A 14,014-nucleotide genomic window follows, 5' to 3' on the forward strand; every position below is an offset into this window, starting at 1 on the left:
TATCCACACTACCTAAATTCAGGCTGCCTGAATGTAAACAGCTACTGTATCACTGGCAGATATTGTTTGTATTCTCAGTTCTCAAATCCTTTTTTCCCTCAGGATCATGGATTTACAGATGAGCCATCTAGGTTTTGAACATTAAGCACTTTTTGAATGCAAACCCTACACAGGATTATTCTTGAATTCCTTACTTACACTTTCGTTTTATTACACTGTGGAATTTCAAGCAGAATATTCATTAATATGATGTCTTGGATGTTGTGCATATTCTCATTTAACCAGAACAAAAGTTGAGATCCAGTTGGTTCTCTTTATTGCCCATGTTTCTATTTGTATTTGGATGTGAAGGTCACCTATGGTTAAAATGCTAGTGAGAATGTTATGTTATAAATGTGAAATTTTATGAGAAAGTGTTATACCTAATTAAAAACTAAGATAAATACTCACTATTCTTCTGATGTAATTTTTAAAAATTTAGTTTAGTTCGATACTTATTTAGACAGAAAATTTTGATTTGTTACTTATTATGTTACCTTTGCTTGAAGATTCGTAGTTGCTGGAATAAACGTCCTCAAATTTGTAGCACAGATTCTTAAAATGGTAATGATTACTCGTAATTCATGCCACAGCATTGAACATATCATGAAATAGAAGAAAGACCTCAGCTTGGCATGTCATGAGACGCATTTGATGCAGACATAATGAATCGTATTTTGAAGACAACTTACAAAGCATGATGTACTTAACGTAACAAAGGTGATGGGAATCTCCTGGGTGGAGAGAACATCCCTTGTGAGGAGTCTCCTTTAGCGTTTGACTTTGTAATTCATTATATTTTAAGGTGGTCATGTGTGTAAAGTTATTGTTACTACATGTCCTTCATAGTAGCTTCCTGAGAAAGTAGTGGAGGATTCAGAAGCAAACTAGCATCTATGATATCTTCAAGATTTTAATTTCTAGAACATCTCTTGGACTCAGTATCCATTTTTCCCTCTGTCACCCACCACTTTTATAATACTGAACCTCCTTAATACCAGAATCATCTGTGAAACTATTTTATTCAGTCAAGTCTGAGAAGCCAGGGAAGTGTTTAATCTATTTTAGAGCTTCATTCTGGATAACTAAAAAAAAAAAAAAATTTAACAATATTTAGTTGCCAAAAGAGGTTTTAGGTAGCTGATTAGTTCATTTATGTGGAAAAACTTAACCATTTGGGGTAAGTCATTATTATAATGTTTGTGCCATATTTATCAAATAATATTCTTATATTTTAGGAAAGCTAATATTTATAATAAGGGAAAAAGTGTGTGTGTGTTTGGGAAGTTAATTTATACTGCTGAAACGTGTGGATGTGTGAAGAATCTTTTTGAATGAAAGGTTAGCAATAAGAAAATTGATTGTGGTACACATGCTCTCTTTATTTTCAGCCTTTTAGGTATTACTTGAAAATATCAACTCCATTTAAGATTTCATACAAGCGTTGGTAAAAACTTTGCTTAGACTGTTTTTATTTTCTTGCTGTGGTTTAAGAAAATCTCAATCTTTTAAGTTGTGGGGAGTCTAAAAGTGAGTGCTTATTACTCAGAAAATATTGTTAGTAAAGAATGTAATTTAAAGAAATGAGAAGCAGAAATTAATTTATTTCCCAGAAACTCCATATTGGTTCAAGCTTACTCAGTTACTGTGGACTCTATCTAATTTTCATAATTTTATTTATGTGCATGACATTAAATTTACATAAAGTACAACAATGAAATTATGACAAACTTTTAAGGACTAGGGAGGGAGGAGAAAGCAGATTAGATTGGGTATAAAAAAACAAGCACTTTGCAAATTGGGTATGTATTTTGGGGAAGTCTAGGGATGGTTTGTTACCAGAAGACACTTTGATAGTCTAACGAGGTGACATGAAAGAAAAATACCACCGTCTAGCAACCTTACAAGAGAGTCTGCTTTTCGTCTTTAGATTGTCACTGTTTCTTTGTGACTGTTCCTGTGTGACTCTTCATTTCAGTTATGTTTATATTATTTTATGGGCTGCTTTAGGTGAATATGTCTGTGTGATTACTATGTAGAATTAGAATGAGGGAGTCTTTCTGAAGGCTTTTTGTAGTGGTGGTTTGGTTTGTTTATTTTAGATACTTTCATGTTGAAGGTTGGAAATGTATGTGGTTCTGGCAGTTCATCTGCCCTCAGTATTCATGGAATTGTTTTAAAAAATTCAAATTTGTATCTCGACAGATGTTCCTGGTTTTATTTGGAACTGACTTGAATATAGAGCAAATGTTGCTAAATAAATGTTACCTTGTACTAGAGGTATAGAGTTTGCACCCTTAAGTAACTATGGGAAATTTTTTTTTTTTTTAAATTGGAACGGGGACAATTGATTTGATTGGGTCATTTTGTTATTTTAGGAGCATAAAGATGTGTGTGTGTTGCATTATTTTTTTTTAAAGAAAGCTAAGTAAGGTACCATCTTAAGATTTGCTGTGTTTGAGAGGTGCCTCAAAACAAGCAAATAAACGCAGGTATTGGGAAACTTAGTGACTCCTACATAATCAAACCAATAGGGGAAAAACTCCTTTCAGAATATTGGGGCTGGGAGTGGGAGAGGAGAGGTTTCCTTCTCCCTAAAGAAGCTCTTCACAAAACCAGTTGAACACAACTTTTTCATAGGTAACTTTTGCCATATGTAACTTTTATTTATTCAGCCTTTTTTCAGAGTGAGCTCTGTCAGTAATTATTTGGAGAAAATAAGCATTGCTTTTGCCTAAAAAAAAAAAAAAAATCTTAGAGCAAATAACGTAAATATAGACTAAATTAATGTATTAAGGGATAAGTGGGTAACTGTCAAAAAGAAAGCAATTTTTGGTAATTTTTTTTTTAATTTTTATTTATTTGAAAGAGAGAAAGAGGCAGAGCATGAACTGGGGGAGAGACAGAGAGGGAGAGGCCAAGTCTCCACTGAGCAGAGAGCCCAGAGGACCCTGGGATCATGACTCTAGCCCAAGGCAGACACTCAACAGTCTGGGTCACCCAGGCACCCCAATTTTTTGGCAGCTTTAACTTAGCAGCCTTCTTAGCATTAATTTTGCCTTTAACGGTACTTGGAATTCATTTTAATGCATGCTTGAAAAGGATGTTTTTCACAAATGAAGGGATGACTTTAAATACTTCATTATCACCAGTTGATTTTTGGCTAGTGCCCTTTATTTGGTATTTTGAAATGACTTTTGATAAGGGTTGCTAATCTCAGGCATTTTGTGCTTGATAGTCAGGGATGGACAATATAACTTCATGACTTGGTACCTCACCACAGTTCATCTATACATTACTTATTATTCATGAGCAGTAGGCTTTAAATAAAAGACGTAATTTTGATTCTATCTTTGAGGAGACAGAATTAAAAAAAAAAAAAGATAGAAAACCCAAACCTAATTATCTTCTTTTCTTTTCTTGATGATTTTTAATTTCTTTTATTTTTTCATTGTTCTACTAGGGTGACGTACCCTCCGTTGAGTACCTCTTACAAAATGGAAGCGACCCAAATGTTAAAGACCATGCTGGATGGACACCATTGGTAGTTTTCTATTTGTTTTTTATTCTCATTTTGTTTATGTTTTATAGTTACTATACTTTTATGTATATAGTCATCTATATATTATTCTCTGCAATATACACTCTCCTTTTAACCTGAAGAACTTATATTTTCACCAAATAAGGGAAGATGATGATTTTTTCATCTGACTTTCCATTTGTGACAGGCAAGAAATTGGCTACCTTTACACTGACTACCTTTAGATTTAGGAATCTAGTTATTGCTATCTACTATGTTGCTGAATGTAGCCACTGTGTGCAGGTACCTACTACAATGTACATCAGGCTCCCTTTTGCCACATTGCATGTCATTAGAACCAGATTTCTTGGAACATGCAGAGGTCAGAGAACAGGGTATAGGATTCTATCACAAGGCAGTGATTCTTACTGAGGGTCTATTATAGCCTCATTTAAACCCGACCTAATTGCAAATGTGTAGAAGTAGTAGAAGATCTTGGCAGACATTACACAATTAAAAAAAAAATCTTTATTATTATTACTAAAAATGCAATGTGAAGTATAGCCTGCAAAAGGAATGGCACAAATACATGGTAATAAGCGCTGTATGGACTGCCTGATAGCCGTAGAGGTATCAACAGAGAAAGTGGAAGCCCTTATCCTGTGAGCTGGAAAGTTATCACAGAAATTAGGAGATTCTCATTAGGCCAGGTATAAAAAAGGTTTAAAGTGATATATAATTCTCACCAAGTTTTTAAGCTGGGAGGGGTTAGTCTGGATCAGAGTCACTTTGTTGTTTTGACTCCGTAGGCTAGCTAACCTTTTCAAAGAAAGGTCGAAAAGGTCAAAAAAAATTTTTTTTTAAAGCCAGTAAGGCAAATTGTAGTAAAGTTTGGTGAGCGATTTATTAGAGGACCTGATGTCTAATTTGGCTTCCTTTCTCCTAGAAATAGACCCACAGACATTTAGTGTGATATTGCTTATAAATTGAATAGATGTACTCAAAAAACAGTGTATGCCACAGAGATTTATTGGAGTTAAACATAGTGGCATTGTTAACAGTTCATTCCACATAAGGAAAGATTTGCATCTTTGAACATTGCATTGTTAAATCATTCATTCTTTTTGAGCACTTACCTCTATATTTGTTACCATCGACACCAGCTGTACAGCAATTTGTAACTTCACCAAAAAAAGAGGTTTGTCTTTTAAATACTCTCTCGGGGATATTCATTTTGTGGGGTGATTGTGTATATGTGGGTGCACCACTTAAATATATGTGTACTAAGAACCTGATTTAGTGAATTCTGTTCAGCCGTGGGGAATTTCACTTTTTATGCACGATCTAGTTGTTAAATACTCTGAATTTTTGTTGTTTGTGATTTTTTTACGGTGGAACAGTTGAGCTGGAGTTGGTTTATACCATATGTAGAGTTGTTCAACTACATTTTTCTTAAAAAAAAGAGTAGTTGATCAAAGGCTCAGGTAAATAACCTCTTTTTCCATGAATTGCATAGATCTTGATCATCATGCTAATAATCGTGAATTATTAACTGGGCTTTACTCTGGGTCAGCACTTATGGTCTATGTGAGTAGGTTAAGAACCAATTTACTGACTAAAGTTCATATTTTTCCTAAAGTGCAGTTTCACTACAATATTATGCACTGTGTTGTTATGCATCATCACTTTTCTCCCTTCTTCTCTTATCACTTAGCACGAAGCCTGCAATCACGGGCACCTGAAGGTAGTGGAGTTGTTGCTGCAGCACCAGGCGTTGGTGAACACTCCTGGCTATCAGAACGACTCCCCACTTCACGATGCTGCCAGAAACGGGCACTTGGAGATAGTCAAGCTCTTACTCGCCTCTGGAGCCTCCAGGGATGCCGTGTGAGTAGTTCAAAACTGTTGTTTTACTTGTATTCCTGAGTCCAGACTGATGGAGCACACACTATGAGACCCCAGCTGACAGCTCCCTTTCTTATCTTTCACAACCGAGGTTAGACGTGACCATTATATTCTGTATTTAATATCAACATTCGTGCCCTCTTCCTTTTGTGACGCTTACATATTTGAGGGAGGTTTGCTCCTTTAATTCAGAAGCGATTGCCAAATTAATTTCAGAAGCTTTGACTTTCCTGGTTAAGTTCACATAGTTACCTTCTGTAGATTGGGTCATACTTATTAATTAGAAAGGAATTAGAAACGTAGAAATAGCAATTTTGGATGCTTCCCGGTCCTTCAGGATTTGTTTTGAAAATTCTATTATGTTACACTTTTTCTGCATATTTAGTTAAAATAGATAAGAATTTAGATGTTGGGCAAGTGCTGTTGAGTTATTTCTTAGACTTTTCACATCATTCAAATGAAGCTCTCGGTAAATTGTTTTGCAGTGTCAGGGCACAGAGATGCATTAGTGAATGCTGGCGGCTGCATTTTCAAATTGCTATTGTCAAGAGTGTCACAAGCAATTGCCATATGTGGATTTTATATCTTTAATCTATAACTTGGTTCGTGTCCCCCTATATATTATTTTACTCTTTTCAGTTAATGAGGGAGTTGAAATGGAAATAGAAGAACTGCCTCTTCCTATCCCCATTGCCTGTATAGGTTTAGAAAGAGCACACAAAAGTCACGCTTACTTTGGCTACCGAGGCAAACAAGAATTACAAAATGCAGAGCTTCTAAGTTGTCATTTTTTATAGCATAATTAAAAAACAAATTAATAATGCAAGAGTGTACCATACCTTGAGGTTTTAGTTTCAGTAAGTGTGTCTGATATCCTTTATTTTCTGTCACATGTGATGAAATAGTTAAGGCAAGCTCAAGGGATACCTATTTTTATGTACTTTTATTTTTCTGGTTTGCATGTGCACACGCGCGTGCACGCACACACAAAAATACATGGTCCTAACAGATATGACCCTCCTGTGGGTATAGCCAGCCATTTGATAAAGCAAATGGTTGCTTGGGTCAGGTGAAACTGAATAGTTTCCATCCTTGGGTTCTTAAATCAGCCATGACTACTTTAATGAATGGAGCACTGGTCAGGGCGTTAGGGAATTCAGTTTTTATTTGCGACTCCATTATTGACTTTATAGCCTCAGGCAGGTTAATTTCTGTGCCTAGGTGTCCTCACCTATAAAACATGGGTGATGCCTGCTGCTTTTCTATTTCTTCAGAGCATAGTGAGGATTAATGAGCCAAAACACAGGGCCTGTCTGGTGGTTTGTACACCATGATTCTTCACTACACGGTGAAGCTTATTAATATACAAGGTGTGGGCATGAGACAGTGAGCTGAGTCTGCCTTCACAGGTGCCTCTCAGATAAATGTGTTGTTTTTAAATAGGCTTACCTAGTGAAGTGGCAGATGTAGGTATATCTGTAGCCCAGCACTATCCGATAGATCTTTCTGCAATGATGGAAGTGCTCTATGTCTGTGCTGGGCACGCAGTAGCCAGTAGCCATCTGCTGCTGTTGAAGACTTGAAATGTGGCTGTCACCACCGAGAAACTAAAATTTTTTTTAAAGATTTATTTATTTATTTATGAGAGAGAGAGAGAGAGAGAGAGAGAGAGAGAGAGAGAGAGGCAGAGACACAGGAGGAGGGAGAAGCAGGCTCCATGCCGGGAACCTGACATGGGACTCGGTCCCGGGACTCCAGGATTGCGCCCTGGGCCAAAGGCAGGCGCCAAACCGCTGAGCCACCCAGGGATCCCCTCCCCCCCCTTTTTAAAGATTTATTTTGAGAAACTAAATTTGAAAATGTATTTTAATTAATTTAAATAGCCACGTGGGCCAAGTAGCTACTGGATTGGACAATCGGTTGATACAATTAGGATAGAGGCAAGATTTATTTGGTGAGAGAGGTGAGGATAACGTTGAGTAGAGGACGGTAAGTCAGCTATGGTGCAAATACAGTGGTAGATTCATCTAGGGTATAAGTGTGTGGTAGCTATTTCTAAATATTGTTATTTCTTCTTTTCCAGACTGGTGATCATCATACTTTAGTATTTGCTATGTTTTTTGCTTTTCTATTTTATTTTTAGTTTTTAAATTTTTTATATTTTATTTAAATTCAATTTGCCAACGTATAGAATAACAGGCAGTGCTCATCTCAGGATGTTTTCATAGTAGTACTTGTTCACCTGATTGGCTTTATCAGTTTCCTAACTGGTCTCCTCCTTTTCAGATTACTTTTCCTCGTTCATTCCTCACACTGTAGCCCGAGAACTTTTAAATAAAAGTAGAAGTCTGGCCAAATCACTTTACTTGCTTAAAACCCTTCACTGATACCTCTTAATGTTTTTAAAATAAATTTCAAGATATGGTTCATAAGGCCCTGGATTGTGTGGCACCACTTAACCTCTCCAGCCTCCTCTTGCTAATAATCTTCCTCCTGTTCCCTTTGCCTTCAGCTTTTTTTTTTTTTTTTTCTTCATTTTTTATACCAGCCTTTCTAAATGATGCCTGTTCTCCTGGTCCTGCCAAGTGCCTAACATAGTCTATACCCACATTTATTTGTAGTAGAAATCAGTAAGTATTTGAATGCATGAGAAGATGATATATTTTTTCCTCTCTTTTGAAAAAGAGATCTGATGACAATAGCAATTGCCTCTCTGCTCCCAGATTGACTTTAAGTGTGGTGTGAAAAGTCTAAACCTAGTTTCTATAAGCTGCCCCTTTTCTGGGGTGGTGGAACTGGTTCCTGGTAGATGTTAGTGGACATGATGTGTGCTCCCTGGGGGAATCCTTAGTCTCTTCTCCAATGGTGGGCATCCATAGTATGTTACCTTTTGTAGGTTCGTGGCTTCCCAATAGGAATCTATTGCCTTGACATTTTTAAGATCTGTTTTTTTCTGCCAGTGTTATGTATATTGTCTTTTTTTTTGGTTTCTAAGCACTTTTATTTTTAAGAAAATTTGAATCTATCTCACACACACACACACACACCCAGGGACATTAAATACTACTTTACCAGGATAGCTGAGCATACAATTATTAACCTATTCTATGTGGAATACAAAATACCCTTATCTGAATTAACATGCATCAAAAAACCAAATTTAATATATTTGAGAATAAAGGAATCATAAATCAGAAGGAAAGCAGCAACTATGGTAGACACGGTAACAATCAGCTCAGCAGATCCTGTCTACATTTGTATCTTTATAAAGCTAGAACCTCCGTAGTAGGATAGGTGAATTGTCAAATATAATTTTGCCCTGATGCCATCAGTCACAATACCAGGAGATAATTGATCGTAATTTAGTTTCAATTTCCCATTTGCAAGGAGAAACTGACATTCATGATGTTCAGTTTTCTACTTGTTTTGTATATTGTCTTTTTGAGTTATGTACTGACAAGTGACCATAGATGAGAATTCATTCCTTGACTTTCTCCATTTACGAGTAGAGCATGGAGAGGGGGACCATGGGGACTAGATGGAGTTTTTACTACGTTTTTTTTTTTTTTTTCTTTTTTAGCCTAAAACTCTTGTTCCTTAAACCATTAATATCTCTGACTCTAGAATATGAGTTGGCAGGCATATTACTTTTATTTACTCTTATATTTTTATTTCTATTTATGTCTCTTTTACTCTTAATGGAACTCTTCTCTCAATAACTGGGACTAGACTTTTCTATCCCTGGAAGAAGGAAGAGGGTTGGAACTAGAAAGGGTGAAGGCTGTCCTTCTGTCCTTCCCTTTTTATGGCTTGGTACTTTGACTAAGTGAAGCCGTAGGTGGGTAGGGTCTATCTGCTTTTTCTGAGTTTCTGAATGGCAATCTTCAGCTCTATAACAGACATTTTGGCAGTCTTCTTCATTCTTTTGAGATTAAAGTTTTCTTACTCGAATGCCTTTATTTCTTCAGTAACATCCTGTTAGGTTTTCTCATATTTCTTTAGTAACATCCTGTTAGGTTTTCTCATATTCTTGCCACTGCTACTTTACCTCCTCATCCTCCAATCATTTTATCTGCTTGCTGTGTTTTAGTGGAGTGAATAGGAGTGAATAGACAGGCCAGTGATTACAGAGCTGTGTGACACATGCCTTCATGGGTCACTTCGCAAGATTCTGTGAAAATCTAGATTAGGGGCTGTAATTTTATGACTAGAGGAAGTCATAAAAGCTTTTCTAGAGGAAGGAGCACTTCCATTGACTTTTAAAGAAGAGGAGAAGGAGGATGGGCTTTTTAGAAGGGGCTGATGGGTACTAAGGGACATTGCCGTCAAGACGTCTTATCGATTCAGTTCTAGGAGCTTTGGTTAGTGATGTCAGCTAGTATGAAGGGGGGAGGAGGATGACCGCATAAGAGGCTGGAGAAGTTGACAGAGGCAGAACGAGACCTTGTGTGCCAGAGGGTTCAAATTTTACATTGAAAACTTCTTTCTGCACACGGCTGGGAGCTCAGTGGAGAACTCTGTCCAATAACCCAGGGAGGTGAGTCTGAGCTAAAGTAGTGACCGGGACAGTGGTGGCAGGGGCAGGGGAAGGATGGATGGATTTCTCTCTCTTTATCAGCTTCTTAGGTCACTCAAAGTCTAATACACTGTGTTAAGAAGTAATCTTACTAGAGTTGACGTTGAAATTGACTAAGGGTATGGATTATAGTGGATTTAATAAGCTTGATTTTTCATTCAGGAACATAGCATGTTTCTCCATTTATTTAAGCCTTCTGCTACATATCTTAGTAAAGTTTTTCATCTGTTATACATATGTGATCTTACATATGTATATTTATGTGTGCACTTGATATTTATTGAGGTTTCCTAGATATTTGATTCTTTTTTTATTCTGGTGAACTGGATGTTCTGTAAATAAATATAACTTTTTACTTTGATATATAGGAAACTGTTCATTTTAGTACATTTCTCTTATATCTAACCAACACCTAATTCTAAGGATCTGATTATCATTTATTAACTTTAACTTCTTACCGCATTTATCTGAGTTTCTAGGACAGTATTGTAAAATAATGTGATAGTTGGCATCCTTATTTTATTGTCATTTAAAAAAAATACTGTAGGTTTAGAGCCAGTGTTAAAGTCAATATGAAAAATAAACATCTTGTTATTTTACTATTTTTCAACAAGACTGTACTTTATTAAATGAATCTGAGTTTGTACTGAGATGATCTTAAACCTTTTGCCTGTTGTGTCATTAATACATTTAAAAATACTAAGCCATATTATATTCTTGTGATAAACTTGATTTAATGTACTGTGCTATTTTTTAAACAAATGCTTTACATCAGTTTGCTAGGATTTTATTTTGTATTTTTGCATTTCCCAGATGATTGATGGTGATCATCTTCTCATGTGTCTGTTGGGTATCTGTATATCTTCGTTGGAGAAATGTCTGTTCGTGTCTTCTGCTCATATTTAATGGGATTATTTGGATTTTTTGGTGTTGAATTGTATAAGTTCTTTATATATTTTGGATACTAACCCTGCATCAGATATGTTATTTGCAAATTATCTTCTCCCATTCAGTAGAATGTCTTTTAGTTTTGTTGATTGTTTCCTTTGCTATGTAGAAGATTTTTATTTTGGTGTAGTCCCAATAGTTTATTTTTGCTTTTGTTTCCCTTGCCTCAGGAGACATATTTAGAAAAACGTTGCTATGGCCAATGTCAGAGACATTGTTGCCTGTGGCTTTATTTATTTATTTATTTATTTATTTATTAATTAATTAATTAATTATAGGCACACAGTGAGAGAGAGAGAGAGAGGCAGAGACACAGGCAGAGGGAGAATAAGCAGGCTCCATGCACCGGGAGCCCGATGTGGGATTCGACCCCGGGTCTACCAGGATCGCGCCCTGGGCCAAAGGCAGGCACCAAACCGCTGCGCCACCCAGGGATCCCTGCCTGTGGCTTCTTAAGGAATTTTTATGGTTTCAGGTCTCACATTTACATCGTTAAATCCATTTTGAGTTCAGTTTTGTATATGGTGAAAAAAAGTGGTCCAGTTTCATCTGCATGTGGCTGTCCTCTTTTCCCAACACCATTTGTTGAAGAGACTTTTTCTCATTGCATATTCTTTCCTGCTTTGTTTATTCTGTTTAAGATTGACCATATAGGGATCCCTGGGTGGCGCAGCGGTTTAGCGCCTGCCTTTGGCCCAGGGCGCGATCCTGGAGACCTGGGATCGAATCCCACGTTGGGCTCCCGGTGCATGGAGCCTGCTTCTCCCTCTGCCTGTGTCTCTGCCTCTCTCTCTCTCTCTGTGTGACTATCATAAAAAAAAAAAAAAAAAAAAAAAAAAAAAGATTGACTATATAATTGTGGATTTGTTTATTTTACATATTTTCTTCCATTGATCTATGTGTCTGTTTTTGTGCCAGTACCATACTCTTGAAGTCTGGAATTGTGATGCCTCCAGCTTAGTTTTTTCTTTTGTGTGCCAGTACCTATAACTTGAAGTCTGGAATTGTGATGCCTCCAGCTTAGTTTTTTCTTTTCAAGGTTGCTTTGGCTATTTGGGTCTTTTATGGTTCCATACAGATTTTAGGATTGTTTGTTTTAGTTCTGTGAAAAATACTGTTGGTATTTTGATAGGGATTGCATTAAATCTACAGATTACTTTGGGTAGCTAGTATAGACATTTTAATTTAAGAATATTTATTCTTTCAATCTGTGAGCATGGAATGTCTTTCTATGCATTTGTGTCATCAGTTTTTTTTTATCAACATTTAGAGTTTTCAGAGTACATGTCTTTCACCTCTTAGATTTGTTCCTAGGTATCTTACTATTTTGGGTGCAATTATAAATGGGATTGTTTCTTAATTTCCCTTTCTGCTGCTTCATTATTAGTGTATAGAAATGTAGCAGATTTCTGCACATTGCTTTTGTATCCTTTGACCTTACTTAATTCATTTATCAGTTTTATCAGTTCTGGTAGTTTTTCCGGTAGATTCTTTTGGGTTTTCTGTATGTAGTATCATGTTGTATGCAAATAGTGAAAGTTTCACTTCTTCTTTACCAATGTGGATGCCTTTTATTTCTTTCTGTTGTCTGCTGAGGCTCGGACTTCTAGTACTATGTTGAATACAAGTGGGGAGAGTAGGCATGCTTAGCTTATTCCTGATTTTAGGGGAAAAGCTCGGTTTCTCTCCCATTGAATATGATGTTCGCTGTGGGTTTTTCATATAAGGCGTTTATTATGTTGAGGTATGTTTCCTCTAACCATACTTTGTTGACGGTTTTTATCATAAATGGATGTTGTATTTTTTCACGTGATTTTTGTGAGTCTATTGAAACGATCATATGATTTTTATCCTTTCTTTTTTGATGCGATATACGTGATGTATCACATTGATTGATTCGTGATTATTGAACCACCCTTGCATCCCAATAATAATCCTACATGATTGTGGTGAATGATTTGTTTATTGTTGGATTCAGTTAGCTAATATTTTGTTGAGGATTTTCGCATCTGTGTTCATGAGAGATAGCAGCATGTAGTTCTCTTTATTTTTTGTGGTGTTTCGTTTTGTTTCATTTCATTTCATTTCTTTCTTTTATAAAAAATATTTATTTATTTATTTGACAGAGAAAGAGCACACAGGAAGGAGGAGCAGGAGAGGGAGAAGCAGGCTCTCTGCTGAGCATGGAGCCCGACATGGGGCTTGATCCCAGAACCCTGGGATCATGACTTGAGTTGAAGGCAGATCATGACTTGAGTTGAAGGCAGATGCTTAGCCACTCAGGCACCCCTTTTTGTGATACTTTTATCTGGCTTTGGTATTAGGGTAATGCTGTCCTCATAGAATGAAAATGGAAGTTTTTCTCTTATTTTTTGGAAAAATTTGAAAATAATAGATATTAACTCTTATTTAAATATTTGGTAGAAAAAAAAATATTTGGTAGAGTTCATCTGTGAAGCTTACTGATCCTAGACTTTTGTTTGGAGCTTATGGATTACTTATTCAATGTTGTTGCTGGTAAATTGGTCTGTTTAGATTATATATACATATATGTATATAGGTATATGTGTATATACACATAAAATCTTTAAAATATATATGTGTGTATATACACGTACACATATGTGTATGTATATACACACATATATATATTTTAAATATTTTATTTATTTGAGAGAAAGAGCACGCGCGCACGCGCATGAGTGGGGTTAGGGAAGGGGCAGAGGGAGAGGGAGAAGACTTCCTGTTGAGCAGGGAGCCCAATACCAGGCTTGATCTCATGACCCTGGGATCATGGCCTGAGCTGAAGGTAGAGATGCTTAAGTGACTGAGTCACCCGGGTTCCCCAAGTTCAGATTTTATATTTCCTCCTGCTTTTGTACATTATATGTTTCTAGGGATTTATTCATTTCTTCTAGGTTTGCATATGATTTTCCACAATATTCTCTTATAATCCTTAGTATCTCTGTGGTATCCTTTGTTATTTCTCCTCTTCCATTATTGATTTTGTTTTTTGGAGTCCTGTC

The 14,014-nt window shown here is 36.4% G+C and overlaps 1 protein-coding gene across 10 annotated transcripts in view; it reads left to right on the forward strand.

Annotated features, from left to right (window-relative positions):
• BARD1 (BRCA1 associated RING domain 1) overlaps positions 1-14,014 on the forward strand; it is a 78,300-nt gene that overhangs the window by 35,600 nt on the left and 28,686 nt on the right. For all 10 annotated transcript variants that reach the window (XM_077885570.1, XM_077885575.1, XM_077885574.1 and 7 more), the window contains 2 exons: positions 3,503-3,583; positions 5,274-5,446. In XM_077885570.1, the coding sequence (XP_077741696.1) occupies positions 3,503-3,583; positions 5,274-5,446 (254 nt within the window). The remainder of the gene's footprint in view (positions 1-3,502; positions 3,584-5,273; positions 5,447-14,014) is intronic.

The sequence above is a fragment of the Canis aureus genome, chromosome 36, assembly GCF_053574225.1.
Source record: "Canis aureus isolate CA01 chromosome 36, VMU_Caureus_v.1.0, whole genome shotgun sequence".
In the NCBI taxonomy this organism is placed as follows: domain Eukaryota; kingdom Metazoa; phylum Chordata; class Mammalia; order Carnivora; family Canidae; genus Canis; species Canis aureus.